This window comes from Megachile rotundata, chromosome 8, assembly GCF_050947335.1.
Source record: "Megachile rotundata isolate GNS110a chromosome 8, iyMegRotu1, whole genome shotgun sequence".
NCBI classification, from domain to species: domain Eukaryota; kingdom Metazoa; phylum Arthropoda; class Insecta; order Hymenoptera; family Megachilidae; genus Megachile; species Megachile rotundata.
The window spans coordinates 10,960,044-10,978,724 of record NC_134990.1 but is presented as its reverse complement, the minus strand read 5'-3'; the positions used below and the strand labels follow the sequence as shown (position 1 = coordinate 10,978,724).

At 31.7% G+C, this 18,681-nt stretch overlaps 1 protein-coding gene and 1 long non-coding RNA gene across 8 annotated transcripts in view; both read left to right on the top strand.

Moving 5' to 3' along the window:
* The first annotated feature begins 608 nt into the window (after window positions 1-608).
* Window positions 609-18,681, top strand: part of LOC100883300 (Myosin heavy chain-like) — a 132,067-nt gene continuing 113,994 nt past the window's right edge. Inside the window, exons 1-3 of one of the 7 annotated variants that reach the window (XM_012294157.2) lie at window positions 609-834; window positions 2,845-3,691; window positions 17,749-18,423. In XM_012294157.2, coding sequence (XP_012149547.2) covers window positions 3,557-3,691; window positions 17,749-18,423 — 810 coding nt within the window. In that variant the 5' untranslated portion in view covers window positions 609-834; window positions 2,845-3,556. Of the gene's footprint in view, window positions 1,363-2,844; window positions 3,692-17,748; window positions 18,424-18,681 lie in introns of those variants that run through there. The other 6 variants (XM_012294155.2, XM_012294153.2, XM_012294152.2 and 3 more) reach the window with 6 other exon arrangements.
* Window positions 10,694-13,167, top strand: LOC105663663 (uncharacterized). Its single transcript, XR_001097109.2, has 3 exons — window positions 10,694-12,043; window positions 12,643-12,849; window positions 12,954-13,167. It is a non-coding gene; the product is annotated as an uncharacterized LOC105663663 (long non-coding RNA).

Sequence of the window (18,681 nt, the reverse complement as noted above, 5' to 3'; positions counted from 1 at the left end):
GAAAATCGAAATTTTAGTTTTTCGTAGTTCCGCCGCTCGCCGCTAGATGGCGCCACCTGTGCCGTTTTGGACCGAATTCGACAAAAATTCATTTTCTGCCTTTATTAGGCATCAAAACGCATCAGACCCTAACAGAAATTTGTTTCTAAATGCCTTAGGAACCATACTACGTCAACAAATTGCCGAAATATTCATTTTTTTATTTTCCTTATATGCGTGTTCGGACCCTCACTTTTTAGGATCAGTTTTTTCGGTGATTATTCGTTCGTGGCAAGTCCGATTTAAATTTTTTTTTTCTATGTCCATCTGGATGTACATACGCATGTGCATGCAAAATTTGACGAGAATTGGTTTAGTGGTGCAAAAGAAAAACGCGGACAAAGAAGTTGCAAAGTCAAGTATAAGAGCTTCACTCGCCTTCGGCTCGCTCGCTCAATAATGGCGTAAATGATCTTACATTGTTATCATGAGTGGTTTGAAATTACACTTTGACGAGATTCAAAAGATGTCGCTTTTCGCGGGTCCAGCCGATAACGTATCATCGATTAGCGGCGCATGCGCAGTGAGGCCTAACGGAAAGAAGGGTGCGGGCCTATAGGCCATGATTCGGTTTAGGACGCCAGCAGTCGCCACCGGTCTAACTCGTAACCTGGAGCCCAGTCTGCCATGACAGTCGTCGGTGTAACACGAGTGCGCCGTTAAACTTTTTGTCCAACTTTGACTGTGTCTTCCCGACAAGAGGAACGATCCAATGGGCTAGGCTGTTCCAACCTCCGCTAAGCACGTCCGCGATAACCATGGATCGATGGCATAGCTGTTTCAACTATTAATCCGGTGCGAAGTAACGCGAATCGCACGCGTCTACGGTTTTAGTGAATGGCGGCGGGTGGTGTGGTGGCGGTGTTGTGACGTGTGTCTCGTGTCGTGCTGGCTGTCAGTTTTCCAGCATACAGAAAATCGAGTCGGTGCTAAATTCGCGTATGACATCGCGAATAATTCTCGCTGTCCGTCCGATCGCGGCGTCTAGCCGAACGCCTGTCGTACGCTGCGAAGCATAAGGTTCATTCCCAACGTTGCCTGGCATTTGTTTACAAGCAGAAGCTTCCCGTTAGTTAAAGAGCATGCGAGTAAGGTGTGGTGAAAAATGACATGTAGATTCTCGTTGCTCTTTCGCTCGTGCTTCTCTTTCTCCTTTCTAACCCTCCCCCCTTCATCTTTGTTCTAGGCACGCGTATTCCTATCCTATCCTCTCCCCCTCCTAGCTTGTGCCGGCGACTCGAAAGCCTCGCGAAGGCAAAAGTTCGCTGTCACGCGCCGATCGTCACGATATTGTTTTCGCACGAAACCGATGCTTTTTATCCGGTAACTCGACCAACAAAACTTCTATCGACGCGGAGTATCGTTCGAATTGTGCTTTCTATGAAATGCCTGTGGTTTATGTAATAAGAGCATAAAGAGTACAGCCGTACCCCGACTTACGAGTATACGTTTTTCCGCGCTTAATGTTGTTTCTATTGACAATGGTTACAGTTAGCACGTATTAGTCTTTTAGAATTTTTGCTATTTTAAACAGTGGGAGATCGTTGTCGTTTTCAAAATCTGATCGAGATTAAAAGTTCTGATAGTGGGTTATAAGTCGTGAGAATTTGTGCATAAAATGAGAATGTATGGTGATCGAGTTTTGAAATAACTTCGATTAGGTTTTGAAAGTGACAGGGAGCGCCCATGGGCGCGCAAGGTTTGAAACGCTCGGTTTAAAAATATCCATGTGTAACAGTTACATGTATGCTGATGTTTAATTATATATTTTGTTTGTAAATCTACCGTTATTGTTGAAGTTTGTGATAATATTGCATATGTGTATATTGAGGAGTACGGGAGACTTGTACATATAGGGAAAATGGCAATCTAGGAAAAAGAGATAATTTGGCTATTTAGTTACAAATTTAAAAAATTAGTAAATTTGGAAATTTGGGAACTTTAAGATTTGATGACGTAGAAATTTGATAGAAACTTGGAAGATTTGAGAATTTTTATTTTAGGAATCTATAATTTCAGAATTTAGAAATATGGTGATTTTTGAAAATTATGAAATTAAAAAATTAGAATTGAAGAAAATTTGGGAGCTTAATAAGTTTAGGAATTTGAACATTTGAAAATTTGAAAACCGATTTGGAATTTCGGAATTTAGGGACTAAAAATTGTTTTACTTTTTTTTCTTTGCAAATTGTTTTACTTTTTTAATGTTGGCAATTTGTAAATTTTTAAGCGTGGGAATTTAGAAATTCTTAACCTTGAAAATTTAGGGATTTTTAACCTCGAAAATTTAGGAATTTTTAACTTCAAAAATTTAGATTTGAAACTTTAAAAATTTAGTGATTTTTAACTTTGAAGGTTTACGGATTAGTAACTTTGAAAAAAGGATTTTTAACTTTAAAAATTTAGGGATTATTAACTTTGAAAATTAAGAGATTTTTAACTTTGAAAATGTAGGGATTTTTAACTTTGAAAATTTAGGTATTTTTGACGTTGAAAGTTTAGGAATTTTGGCACTTGCAAATTAAATAATTTGCAATTTGCACATTTTTCAATACAAATATTATAAAAATCGAAAAATTGTTAAATTCGCGAATTCATGACTTTTTCAATATAGAATAAAAGAATTTAATGATATAAAAGTTTGCAAATTCCGAAAGTATGCCAATATAGAAATTGATGATTCAAAAATCCCCACCGTAAAAAACCGTCAGTAGTCTCCCCTCTACACCGCCTTTTCAAATTTCCATCACCGTCCCCCTTCTCCATACAAGTTTTTCTAACGTAACTTCTTCTCGACTGAATCAGTAAAGATCGGGGTACGACTGTATATAATTAGCGCGTACCTCCCCGAAACTCATCAAGGAAGGACACCGGAAGAGAGACGAATCTTGCAAGAATTTCGCAGCGGTTATCAGGATCGAATGCCGGAAACGACCGGCCATGAAGAAACAGTTTGCTGCGGTAGGTTCACGCCCCTATACTCGTCTGTACGGTCTCTCATCGACAAAAAGTTTAACAACGCATTCAGTGTCCCGTGATCCGTGCCGCGTTCGAACCTAGTGCAGACTTTCCATGGTGTTTCGAGTGGGAATATAGCCGTACCTGAGGGAACGTGGCTGGTATTTTATCGCACGATAACGGGGCATCGAAAGTGACGTACCGTTTACTCGGAATTCGCTCCGTGACAGGGGATTTCCTGTTGCCGATTTGCAACTTGCCCGAGCGTGTGCACGCCGCTCGATGCCCTCCCTCGTTTTTTCTCTCCGTCGTGTCGCTGCACTGTGAATTATCCCGTCGAGTTTTCATCGTATCGTGCTCGAGCGATACGCGTCGCGAGATCGACGAGCACATTCGTCGTTTCGATGGACAGTGTCGTCGCGTTATGCGTGTGGGGCCGAAAACGGAAATACGCGACTGCGCGTAAAACTGTGCACGCGCCGCTTCCAATCAGGAGAGGAGATATCCAGTGTTATCTCTTTCTCGCGTTCGATTCGAGATCTGTGCTGTGAATGAGAAAATGTTTAACTTTATGAAGAAGGCTACGGAGAAGGACGACAAGGAGAAGCGAAAGCGAGAGAAGAAGGAACGAAAAGATGTCAAGAAACGAGATCGCAGTAGTATGTCCGCTGAGGAATTACTACGGTTGGATGAAGTATGTACTCTTTTCTTTTTTTTATGTTCTTGTCTTTTTGGTAATTACACCTCGCTGGTTTCACTGAGTTCTGACGTGTGTTGCGAGGGTCGATGTCCTCACTGTTTTCGCGTGCACATGGAAACCGTGTTTGAAGTTTCGTTAACGTAATTGCATTGATTTGTTACTATATTCAAAATTTCGATCCTTTTATAGGTTATAGTCCTTTTGAAGGTTTTTAGTCCTTTTATAGGTTATAGTCCTTTTGTAGGTTTTGCTTACCGAAGTAAAATTCTGATATCGATAATGATCGATACAGGGAACGAACGATTGAAACATAATGCAACATATAATTTTGTCATTCAAATTTGTTTATTTTTATAATGAATATGTCGATAATGAGCGAACGTAAATGATACGAACTATTTATCGTTCATATTGTAATATGTAATTTTGTCATTTACGTCTGCTAATTTCAATATCGATAACGTTATCATGGATATCGATAATTCAATAAGTCGATAATGAACGAACATGAACGATTAAATTGGACTGTAACGTGTAATTTTATAATTCGAGTGTATTTATTCTGACATCGGTAATGCTATCGTGAATATCGATAATATTAAAATATTATCCGTAATTCGATATGACAACAATGTTCGGACGATTAATTTGGACTGCAACGTGTAATTTTATCATTCTGGTACTTCTTTCGATACCGATATCGCGAATATCGACATTATCGAAATGTTACGATAAGTGATGACCGACTGTGACTGAAATTGAATGAAATATTTTATTTAGACGATTTTATTTAAATATCGTTAATATCGTAATATTATTAATAGTATTATTAATAAATTTTTATTATTATTAATAATAATATTAATAATATTATTAATAGTTTGATATATTAAAAGTAGACTAATTATTATTATTGAAATAAAATGTGATACATGATATTGTCATTCAAATGTATTTATTTTCCCGCGGTTTTCAATAAATATCAACGGTGTCAAAACGTGATTAATGATTCGATATATCGAATGAGTATGATTGAAATGGAGTACATGTCACTTTATCGTTCGTCTATTTATTCACATTTAAACTTCTAACCTAAATTGATACGTGTATGAAATGGTAATTTAAATTTAATTATTTTTATTTGAGTTTTAGTTAAGTTAAATTAAGTTTGAAGTTTAAACGTGAGTAAATAAATTTGACTATCAAAATTATGTGACAGTTTAGGTTAAATTTGAAGTTTAAAGATTTGAATGATGAAATAATATATCAGATTAGGTTAGGTTAAGTTATTTTTGAAGTTTAAATAAAAGTAAACAAATTTGAATGATGAAATAATATATCAGATTAGGTTAGGTTAGGTTTGAAGTTTAAATAAAAGTAAACAAAGAATGATAAAACAATATATATCAGATTATGTTAGGTTGCGTTATCTTTCAAGTTTAAATAAAAGTATATAGAATTGATTGACAAAATAGCATATGTACCAGTTTAGGTTGTTATCTTTGAAAATTCACAAGTATAAATATGTATTAATTAGCTACAAATTATATACACATAAAATTATATTAAATAATTCTTAATTCAGTTCTGCAATTAAATATTAAGTTATTCTTAAATTAATTTAACATAACCTGAAACACAAATTAATTTATTAAATTTTCATACTAGTCATTTATTTAACATATTTTTTAAAAATACAATTACTTTATCTCAGAATAAAGAAACAATTGCATAATTATTTTTTAAAATAAAAACTGCATATTATTCTATGTAATATTGGTTTTTTTAAATATTCTAAGGTACCACAAAGTATATTACACAAACTAAAAACTAATCAACAACAATTACAGACGTCTCAATGCTCATAGACACTTATGTACACAAAAGTGTTTTTAATACCATTTATTGCATTGTTCAAAGGTTTCTCACAGTCGAGTGTTGTAATATCGCAATGAATCATTTACATAACCTAACATACCTAAATACCGAGTTTTTCTATAGTGTGAGATTAAGATCAGCAGACCCAGTAATAAAGGAAATCGTAGAAATAGGAATTTCAGTGGACTCGGACGGTAATATAGTGAGCAAAATGACGCAGCTCTCGAATTTCCTACAAATTCCTACATCCGTACAATATTAAATTCGTCTACCGGTAAATACGCGTGCGGTTAGGTTAGGTTTTATGTTAGATATACATTCAAATCAAATTTCTTATATTTTAAAAAAATTATATTTTTGATATTTACATATTGTGTAATTTTTTAAAATTATTTAAATAATATCTGCTGTTTTTAAAGATTATTTAAATATTATCTAATCTTTTTTATAGATGATCTATGTATTGTGTAATCTTTTTTGAAGATTATTTAAATATTGTCTGATCTTTTTTGAAGGTTATTTAAATATTATCCAATTTTTTTTAAAGATGATTTAAATATTGTCTGATTTTTTTTTTAAGATGATTTAAATATTATCTAATCTTTTCTGAAGATAATTTAAATATTATCTTATCTTTTTAGAAGGTTATTTAAATACTATCTAATCTTTTTTAAAGATAATTTAAGTAAATATTGTCTGATCTTTTTTGAAAATGATTTAAATATTATCTAGTCTTTTCTGAAGATGATTTAAATATTATCTGACCTTTTTAGAAGGTTATTTAAATACTATCTAATCTTTTTTGAAGATAATTTAAGTAAATATTGTCTGATCTTTTTTGAAGATGATTTAAATATTATCTAATCTTTTCTGAAGATGATTTAAATATTATCTAATCTTTTTAAAGATAATTTAAGTATTGTCTAATTATTTTCAAAAATGATTGCAATTAATGTTAAAAATAAAAATTTAAATATACCAAAAACATTGAACAACAGCAATTACATTTTCAACTTAAAAAATTAATTAATAATAATAAATAATAAAGCACAATTATTTAAGCAATAACAAAACATGCAAACTAAATAGAAATTTATTAGATTCAAACATTATTTGAATTAACAATTATTGATTACTTTTGCAACAACTTAGTCATTATTCCAATTTTTATTAAAAAATTCAATATATTTCCCACAACAATGAATGTTATTGTGCAAATAAAATTACCGAGGACATTGACCTTTGTACCATACATCAAAATCATTAAAATAGGTGAGGTATACTCTACTTCCTGTAATTACATATTTTTCCTACGCGTTAATTAATTTAAGAAAGTTTTAACCTTAATTTCGCGTTTAATATTTTTCCATTGCCGCATATTTTGTCGGAACCATTCTCTTTTTATTATCCGAATCATAAAATGCAGCTGTGCATGGTTTATCTCTGTAATTAAAACAAAAAAAAATTCGGAATAACGCCACGGATCGATATACGTATCGACTGTCGACCTCTGAGGACACGGAACGTGTGTTCTGTGTCAAGCTTATCGACAAAGTGTAGGTACACAGATAATTCGAACCATTTGTCAAGTCTGACTCATGATGGATATTCGCTTTTATTCGGTTTCGAATAATTTGTACAAGCCATTTGCTATGATGAATTCGTCAATAATGTTTGCGTCACTCGATATCTAAATTTGAAACTAATACTTCCGAATTCTACTTATCAAACACCATAATATTTAAAAACAGTTAATTCTGGCTTTCTCAGAATGAAGTCTTGCCACCGCCTTTTGAAGCAATTTGTAAAAACCGTTTGATACAATTCAGAGTACTGACGTATTAGGATACGTATTAGGCTCCCAACCTTTTTGGACACCCTGTATAAACACATTGTCTTAAGTAAAGAAACATTTTATTAGACGTCGATTTTTGAGGGCGGTATTTAAAAATATATTAATGTCATGCTTGTCAAATTAATTCGATATTTATTAGAAATTTTGCGCGGTGCCCTTAGTACACTGGTACGGCACGCTTTTCTAGGGAAAATGGCGGCACAGGAAGAGACGCCATTACCCGTTTATTTTTAGAGACGCTTCAAACGAATACAAAAAATTGAGATATTTTCCTGGAACAATAAAAGGTAAATTGGCAATTTTGTGAAATGGGGATATTATTATTCTGCGTGGGGTAATATTGAACCACACTAGGACGTTAATGACCCGGTAAATGTTAAACGGTTTAAACCTAATATATTCAATTATCTGTTTGTTTATTTATTCTGCTTTATTTTTAATTCGGAATTCATATACGCTGTTTTAAACACATCTTGAATACATCGAGCATTTAATTCGATAATGTGAAGAGAGAGGGCAACGGGTTAAGCGTTTGCGCTATGCACACGCGTGATTAACTTCAATTGTTAATACACGAACACGTTGTTCAACTGGGTCTAATTGAAAAATATGTGCAACACAATTATACTTCAATTATGATGGACTGCTGATGGAAAGACCGACTGTTCGTCGAAGAGTTTGATAAAAAAAATTGTTGAATATTTAATTTTAGAATTTGGAAAATTGGACAAGTTTGAAATATAAAAATATTGTATTCTTGATTTTTTGAAGTTTTCAATTCCTCGTTTTTCTAAATTATCAAGTTTCGCGAATTTTTAAGTTCATTAATATTTGAATTGTGAAATAAATTTTGAAACTTTTTTTATTTTCAAAATTTTTTAATTCTCACATTTCAGAATTTCTCAAATTTTCACTTATTCAATTTTCTAAATTTCTTAAAAATAACAAATTTTTGAACTTTTTTGACTTTTAAAATTTGTAATTTCTTCAAATTTCTTAAATTCTCAAATTTGTAAATTTTTAACTGCCTGAATTTAGTAACTTTCAAATTTTCAAAAAAGAAAAGAACAAATTTAGAATTTGGAAAATGTGAAAATTTAAATTTATAAATTTTGATAAGATGAAAACTTGAATATCTATATTTTGAAAATACAAAAATTTCAAATTGTAAATTTTGTAAATATGAATATTCAGAAACGTAGAAGTTATCATTTTTCAAATTATCAAATGTAGAAATACAGTAATATAGAATTTTCCTAATTTCCCAAATAATCCAACTTTTCAAATTTAATAATTTACAAAAATTTCATATTCTCAATACATGTTGAAAATAGGTACTGTCTTATTACAATAAAGAAAGAATTAACGAATTAGTAATCTAAAAATTTATCTATTATTAACTATTCAATTTTTATTCAATTTAATCTGAAAATTATGAAGAAATGTTTTATTTATTATTCTCTGAAGAATTTGTTATGTCATCGTTTCGTAAAGCACCCAGTATATGACGGAAAAGTACGACAGATAATACTTCATTTTTCCTCATATACTGGGTGTTCAAAAGCAAAAAGGAATAGTGTGACACAAAATGATATAAGCAACTGAACCAATAATATTTAATAAATCGTTACATTTAGAAATAAAAGATTTTGATACCAATAGTATACACATTAATTCTTAATCTCGATGAAAACTAACATTAGTTTGAATGAGAGTATTTTACTAAATTTTGTAATTTAAAGAAAAAAATATGTGAATGGGTCTAATTAGTGGTTTACTATTTTAGTATTTAATATTACAATTCTTCTAGTATAAAAATTTCCAAGGTCACAATTTTTCAAGCATAAAAATTCTCACAATTACACTTCATGAAATTTAGAAATCTTTAATATCACAATTTTCTAAACTTAGAAATTTCTAGTCAAAATTTTTTAAATTTCAAAATTTCCAGTCACAATTTTTCAAATACTAAAATTTCGAAATTCCTAATTTTTTCAAACCACAAATTCTCAAATTTTTAAACTTTAAAATTCGACCTTGCAAAAATTCCGAATTTCCAAATCTTCAAACCTTGAAATTCCCTACAAAGTCCCTAATTACCGAACATAGTGAATCACTGGGTCGACTGGATATGCACTTGTTCCTTTGTCTGTGCGCTGCAGTCCGCAATTGTCTTTCAATTCAATTTCAATTGTCACTTGAAATTTTTAGGGCAGTCTCATGACACTCGTTTGCTGCATAAATTCTGCCGACTGTTGTCATCGACGTTAATCGTCATTGAATCAATAAAAGTTTGCAGTAGATATTAGAAATTTAACACAGTGGAATTCATGAGAGGTCCATAGAGCCACTAGTTTAAAAAATGATGAGACACCCGGTATATTGTACTACGGAAACTGTCTGTGTACACACACAATGTTTGTTCCTTATCGCGTAATACCTCATCCGCCCAATAACATTTCCCTCGGATTATTAAACGCAGTATCCTGATAAACGTTTTGTCCACAAATAAAACTTCCGCAAAAATTATGAATACGGAAAAAGTATCATTAAAGAACAATAAAATGTTCGTATTTATACATGTGTTCTTCTATAATAATACAAACTTTCAAATTCCTTAATTTTTCAAATTTATAAATTCCTTCATTTCTAAATTTGAAAATCTTTAAATTCTTAATATTTCAAATCTTTAAATTCCTATATTTATAAATCAGTCATTTTTGGAATTCATAATTGCAAAAATGGCAATAACCGATAAACGTCAGTCGAAGCTAACCTCAAAAAAGGAAAGCGCGCTCGCGTGCTGTCAAAAAAGCCAAGGCAACCAAGATTTTGGGTTTACTGATGAATCATAATTATTTACTTACTTCTCAAACTATGTCACTTAAATCTGCCGATTCACATTGCTGAGCGACTTAATACTAACTTCTAATTTGTACAATTTTATATTAACATCTGCAATCACTTAAAATGTAGTAGAAAGTTTACATAATAAAATATCAATATACCGATAGAAAATTGCTTTGACCGATTTGTTAAATTTAAATTATTCAATTCAATCTTTGAGAGAAAAATTTAAAAAGACAAATTTTTGTTTGAGACACCCTAACCTAGATAAAACTCAAAAGTAAATTTCAAGAATAATATCTTGTCAAATAAAGAAATATTTATTTCAATGCAGTACAAAAAAAGAAAGGAAAATAGTTATAATTTCTTGAACTAAAATTCAATTTCCATAAACTAAATATCATAATTACATTATGCATCCGTAAATGAAATTTGCGAAAACCATGGGACTACATCAACCGGAAGAAGTTTCTAGAAAGTATTTTATAGATGTCGCGAACATCCATCATATTCTAAGGGTTTACCTACACGCTATATTTTATAGGACACAGCCACGCAAACTATTGTTACTCTTAAATCAAACAGAGAACTGGGAATAATTATAGTAACCACTATTATGAAGATTAATCAGTGTTTAATAGGAACGTTGTGTCCGTTACATTACTCGAGTGTTGAAAACCGTGTTCATTATTCTTCGTCGTTCAAAATTTTATAACTAGAACTCTTTACTTAACCTAGATTGCGAGCGTGCAAACTACTTATAACCTAAGGACTTTTACGTATACTAACGTCACAGTATTTTTGGTTTGATGTTGAAAAGAGTAAAATAAGATGCAACACTGATAAGAGAACTACTTTTAGAGAGAGGCGAAGTAATACAAGGAATTTATGGCCATACTAAATACGTAAATCAGTTCAACAAGTTAGAAATTGAGAGTAATATGAGAAAGTTTCGCAATTTTGACGTATGGGGTCCGCAAAGTGTAGCACCTTAACCTTCAAGATTGTTAGAACAATTGAATGAAGATATAACTGTAGTCACTGCTGCAACTATTAGGTCATAATCAAAGAGTAGAGTAACAAGTGACGACACTTTGACAAATTACTTTTAGCGAGACACGGAACAATAGACGAATTTAAGTGGCCGTACAAAATGAACTGAGGTGGGGGTACAATTTCGGTGCGGTATTCCGAAATGCGCATGCGCATGGTATGCAAATATGGTGTTTGACAAAGAATGGTTTAAACCTGCATATTTATCAGTAATTTATTTGTAATAATTTCGTTATTTTTTGTAACACGCTGTATTTTCACTGTGTTTTATATCTTATCTGTATTTTTTTGTGATAAATAGTTAGTCATTTATAAGTTTTTTGTTATAATCATTTCAAATATATTTTGCAAAGTAATTACTTTAATATATTTCTTTCTTTTTAAATTTTTCAACGTTGTCAAATTCATGTAGATACTTCGAAAGTTAGTATTAGCAACGTACAGAAAATTTACGATAAATAAATTTGTAGTTATTAGAAATTGTCATGACATTAGATTCGCGTAATTTAAATTTCCCGGTTGTATTGCGCAACCAATTAGAAGGCTCTGTCGAACATCTAAGGTATCGCCCAGAGTATCGTTTCTTGTATCCTCTATTCTTTAGTTTACAGAACCTGTGTAAATGACAGATCTTAGATTTATTCTCTATAGTCACTGAAAATATTACAAAATTTTTGTCGAAATATATGTTAACCTGCATCGAAGTAGTCATGGTAAAAGCTAGTTTTTGTATTATTTATTATTTACTTATTTTTATAGTTTTTCCAGTTAAATATAAGTGGTCATAAATCGTCCGTAAAACTAGGATTAAAATAAGAAACCTCTAAATCGGCCATCTTATTAATTCGGTGGTTTTAACGTAAATACATTTGGTAAACGAATTTAGAAATATATAGAGCGTTACATTGCGGTCACTTCCAATTTATTTCTGTCTGTTCTTATATCAATTTCTCTTCCGTATTTCCCGTTATCATACGTTACTTTATCGCTTTTATCGTATCACTCATTTAAAAACCTTCATCATCGTTTATCAATGATAAACTGATTTTTATGTTTTACATCTCTTCCTTGACTGCTTTTGCGATTGTACCTTGTATTTTATGATGTCAATTAAATTCTCTGCGTTACATTCGAATATTTATTAACACTCCGCTAATAAATCTGTTTGTATATTTTAAACGGTAATTTCCCCTTATAAATATTTGAAGTAATAACGTTTATCTTTTTTTATTTAATTGACAAATAAATAGAAACTTTAAAAAAATGGTAGACTGCTCGAATAATAATTTATGTTTTATGGGTTTATTTACAGCTGACTATTTATGCTGTTCGAATAGAAAATAAGGAATATTTAAAGCAATAAATTCGTACAGCACACGGACACTCTATGACAGTGTAGCAAGCGCAACCAACGTAAACTTATTAGGAAGAGCGGAATCATGTCTACAACAACACGAATTTCATTTTGAAAATTTTATGTGAACTTTTCACAAAAATCACTTTCGTTCATTTACTTAAGGTTTATAAATTGAGTATATAATAACTTCAACTATTAAACACAGGCTATTATTACTAATTCAGATTATCATTTTTTCTTAAAATTTTGATTTTTTTGCTCTCAAGGTCATCCGGAGGACATGCTTAGTTGTTGAATTGCAGCTATTATCCCAACTATTATAATTATTGCAACGGTCACTGGAACTATAATAACTGTCATTGGAACTATTACAACTGTCACAATTATGATTGCAAGTGTTACAATTATCTTTGCAATTATTGTAATTATTATTGCAACTATTACAAGCAATATTGTCTGTGAATATCATTGTTTCTTAAAATTCTTATATATATATATATATATATATATATATATATATATATTTGTTCTCAAGGTCATCTGAAGGTTATGGTGCACTAACACGTTGAATTCGTTTTGACATAGGCTATAATACTATTAAGTAAAAATTACAAGATTCCATTTAAAGAAAAAAGGAAGGTGACCTCCAAAATTATAAAAAAATATTTTAATAATTTTTCTTTTTATTGCAATATATAGCCAATCAAAAACAGATCAGTTTCTATTTAAAATATTTTTCGTCAAATTATTGCAAATATTTGAAAAATCGTGAAAAGTGTTTCTTTGTATATTTTTAGTGTCTCGTGTTGAAATACGCAGTTGCGTAATTATCCGTAACTCTATTCATCATTGTTCGTTTAATCGGAAACAGCTGATTCATGAACACTTCGGCCGGAAAGAAATAACCGGCTAACAGATTTTGCGATGGATTATGCATTCGAGTGTCGTTTAGTTACGCTCACATTACACGGTATTTGATATGAAAGATCTAGCGAAATGAACAGATACCTCATTGTGTCTTCATGAGTTGTTGTTTCTCAGGTATTCGCTTTCCTGGATCTTCCGTATCAAATGTCTTATAATGTGTACATGGAGGAGCTGCGGAGGTTTACTAGGCGTAGGTGTATAAACTTGTATAAATTTTTACAAGACATTTTTTTTATTTTTTAATTTTGTCATGTAGAAATTTGTAGGCTTTCAAACTTTTAAGCAGCTGTGTTCTCAATTTTTAAGAATACATAAACGTTTAACAGAAAGTTGATATAATTTTGTATCAAATCTGAAGTTGTGAATTGATAAGTCATGAGTGTTATTTTGCACTTTCGTGTAATGAGTCATACTGACTTTCTACTTTTGAAATTCGTTATTTGATATACAGCAAACTAATGTAATGAAGTAAAGTATACAAAACAATTAATTATTCGTTTTAATATTGTAGCTATGAATATCTACTTGTGTCTAACGCACCTGACAAATATTAAAACGTCTTGAAAATTGTTCCAAAATTTCAAAAAACTGTTTTCAAAATTTGCTTTACTAATATTTATTGTACACTTCATATCCTGCAAATATCTCCGAAATTAAAGCCGATAGATGATTGTATGTATAGAGAAAAGTTGTTCAGAATGAGGTCCTTGACAACATATTTCAAGGTCATCGAAATCGATGAAGCGTACGCCATTTTGTAAATGATTATAACCTTGAAAATATTTTTGCAAATATCTCCGAAATTAAAGCCGATTCATGGTTATATATATAGAGAAAAATTACTTAGAATAACGTCCTTAACAACATATTTCAAGGTCATTGAAATCGGTGAAACTTACGCCATTTTGTAAATAATTACAACCTTAAAAATATTTTTGCAAATATCTCCGAAATTAAAGCCGATCAATGGTCATATATATAGAGAAAAATTGCTTAGAATAACGTCCTTAACAACATATTTCAAGGTCATTGAAATCGGTGAAGCTTACGCCATTTTGTAAATAATTACAACCTTGAAAATATTTTTGCAAATATCTCCGAAATTAAAGCCGATTCATGGTTATATATATAGAGAAAAATTGTTCAAAATGACGTCCTTGACAACATATTTCAAGGTCATCGAAATCCGTGAAGCGTGCGCCATTTCGACATATAATTGTTATTTTAACTTACATATAAAAATTAAGATATAATGTATAAATCTATAACCATTTAAAATAAATTTCGATGAGAATTCGTCTAAAACGATTGAAAAGTGTTAGCTTGTATCATCGTACATATTTTCCCACGTTAAACTCGATAACTTTCGTTCTTGTTTGCTTCATTGAAAGTCAAATGCGGTTGCGGCATCAAGATGTATGCTCTTAGTACTCTATTCAGATACGAGAAGAAAGGTTAATATAATACCTCGGTACAGTGTTTCCCAAACTTTTCATATTACATCATCGTTCTTGCGATCGAGACAAGAATGATCGGAACGGAATATGATTTATAAATTGCATCAATAAATATGCGGGACAATTGATTAAATTTTGAGTATTGGGAAATTTGAGAATTAGGAAATTAGGGAATATAGGGAATCCCACTTCCCTAGGTGAGATTTATGGGATTTGGGGATTTTGGAATTAGGGGATTTTAGAGTTTCAGGGTTTTTGAATTTTGCGATTTTGGAATTTGGGGATTTTGGGGATATGGGGATTTTCAAATTTAGGAATTGTGGAATTAGGGGATTTTGGGATTTTGTCATTTGGGACTTTTGGAATTTGAGAATTTGGGAACTGGAGCTTTAAGGATTTGGAATTTGAAAATTGGGAAATTTAGGAATTACAAAATTAGGGAATATAGGGATTTGGGAGTTTAGATGTGTGGGATTTGGGAATTTTGGAATTAGAGGATTTTAGAATTTTGGGATTTAAAAATTTGAAAACTTGGAGATTTAAGAATTTGATATTTGAAAAATGGGAAATTTGAGAATTTAGAAATTTGAGAAATTGGACATTTGGTAATTTGGATTTGCATATTGGGATATTTCTAAATTAGAAAATTTAAGGATTTGGAGTTTGAAATTATTGACATTTAGTCACTTGAATATTAGGCAATTTTTTAATTTTGAATTTAGAAATTGAAAAAATAAGTAAATGGTAAGATTTGGGGAATTAAAATTATTAAAATTTTGACTAAGGATTTGAAAATTAATTTGGGGTCTTGAGAATTTGGAAATATAGCTATTCAAAGATTTCAGAATTCAAAACTTACAACTTAAAAAATTTAAAAATCAAGAAATGAGTATTATAAGCATAATTACACCCTTGTTGCACACCCAGTATGTCCATATTTCAGCCTATAAAATTGTTCTCATTTGCTATTAAAATATTCTGCAACTCCCTCTGGGTGTAGCAGTACGCTATTAGCAGTTCTTTCGCCTAAAAAGTCCTGTGGGAACTGAAATAGGCGTTAATTGACGGGAGGGCGAGGTTAGGCGAATATGGTGTGTGACTCATTGTCAGAAGTTCCACCCTAAGCCGTTTAATCTTTGCCGGGTCATTAACGTCCGAGTGTGGTCCGATATTACCCCACGCAGAATAATAATATCCCCATTTCACAAAATTGCCAATTTACCTTTTATTGTTCCAGGAAAATATCTCAATTTTTTGTATTCGTTTGAAGCGTCCCTAAAAATAAACGGGTAATGGCGTCTCTTCCTGTGCCGCCATTTTCCCTAGAAAAACGTGCCGTACCAGTGTACTAAGGGCACCGCGCAAAATTTCTAATAAATATCGAATTAATTTGACAAGCATGACATTAATATATTTTCAAATACCGCCCTCAAAAATCGACGTCTAATAAAATGTTTCTTTACTTAAGACAATGTGTTTATACAGGGTGTCCAAAAAGGTTGGGAGCCTAATACGTATCCTAATACGTCAGTACTCTGAATTGTATCAAACGGTTTTTACAAATTGTTTCAAAAGGAATAGGCGGTGGCAAAACTTCATTCTGAGGAAACCAGAATTGTTAACTGTTTTTAAATATTATTACAGTGAATAGAATTTAAAAGTATTATTTTCAGAAGTCTACTGATTTCAAAGTTATTACTAATCAATTCATTATTTTAATAAATGGTATCAGTTACTAATTGATAATTTTGGTAAAATTTGTTAGTAATATGAATTATCTGAAGCTTTGATATAACATAACAAAGTAGTTAAATATGTTAGTATGTTTAGTAATTAAACAGTTTTATATATAAATTAAGGAGTGTGATAATTTAATAATAAAATACTTAGATGTGTACAGTATAATTATTTTTTATATCTAATGATTTATATAATAATTATATAATGTAAACACACTGATAAATATATTGATTATACAAAATCATATTAATTTTCTTATCCCCACATCGAGTAATTAGTTAGGACGCATACGGTGCGTCGTTGGTCTCATAAGGAGAAAATTTATTAAATAATGTAACAATCTATTCTGTTCAATTTTTATAACTATTTTGATAACTACCCTCTTTAAATTATTTTATTAATCATTTATTAAATTGTTACACGTAAAATGACAGATTTCGAATATTTAAGTAAAAAAAATACTATAAAATAATTCTTATGGTACATCATTTTGAAGCTTAAAGTTTATTGAAACTGAGTCACGAACTATTTATAGATTTTATTATTAATAATTTGTCTTTTATTGTGCAAGTATTTTACTATTTCACTATTATACTATTTCATTGTTTCGCTATTTCACTATTTCACTATTTCACTATTTCATTGTTTCACTATTTCACTATTTCATTATTTCATTGATTTATTATTTCAGTAATTCTACTGTTAAAAAAAATTTTGTTAAATATTTTAACGAAGAGTTCATATTGTATCTTCTATTCAACTTGAAACTTCAAATTGATAATAGTACTAACCTTCAAATTCATAAAAGCAGCATCGCAGATCAAATTATGCGTAATTACAGTACTTTAATACGATCGCGTGTCTAACCTCGAAATCGGCCATTTATCGCGTAACAACCACTCAGAAGATAATATCATTTCCAAATTTCTGTCCACAGGTACGGAGATCGTTGAAGATTCCTGGTCGCCGGAAGGAAAAGGAAAAGTTACCGAGTGGTATAACCGCCGACTATAGTGCGTCGTTTTTCGCTTACTTAGACCGCGATCTGTTGGAGAACTCTCAGAACTCGTCGAGTTCCGGTCAAAGTGTGAGAACTGGTAACAATTGGAACACGAGGACACCGGATGGTTTAACGCAGAGCGATTCCTCGGAAACTTCACTGACTTCGTTGACAATTACCACCACGACGTCTTCCGCGACGCCGAGCAACGCCACCGGTGGGCAATCTAGCAAGAATTTGCCGCCATTGCCGCCGAAACCGCCAAAACGCGGAATTTTGAAAGGCCCGCGCTTGAGCATCAGCGGCACGACGAACTCTTTGGCGGAGGAGAATACGTTGCCCAACGGAAACGAGGCGAATTATCAGGAAGCCAGTAATCTGTTGGTCAGGAACACGTTGCAAAACGAAGTGATAGCATATCAGAACGTACCTGTACATTTACCGGGATACGGAAACACCGTGAACAAAGAGGAAGGTTGCAGCGAAGAGGAAACGCAGACTGCGCAGGGTTCGTGGCAGGTTTCGCCTCAGAGAGCTACACAACAGAATCAGCATCAACATCATCAGCAACACCATCATCATCATCACCAGGGTGATTCGAAGCTGCTGCAGGTTAGTGGGAGACTTTTGAATTTATGGGTTATGGAAATGGGAGAATCATGATGGTGATTTTTTGGGCTCTGGATGTAGAGTAGCTTTTACTATGTGGATGTCAAATAGCTTTTTCTATGTGGATGTAAAATAGCTTTTACTATGTAGATGCAACTTCTGTCATACGATGTAGAACATCTTTTACTATGAGAACGTAGAATAACTTTTTTACTATGTGCACGTAGCAACATTTTTCTGCAATGTGGGTGTAGAATAAAT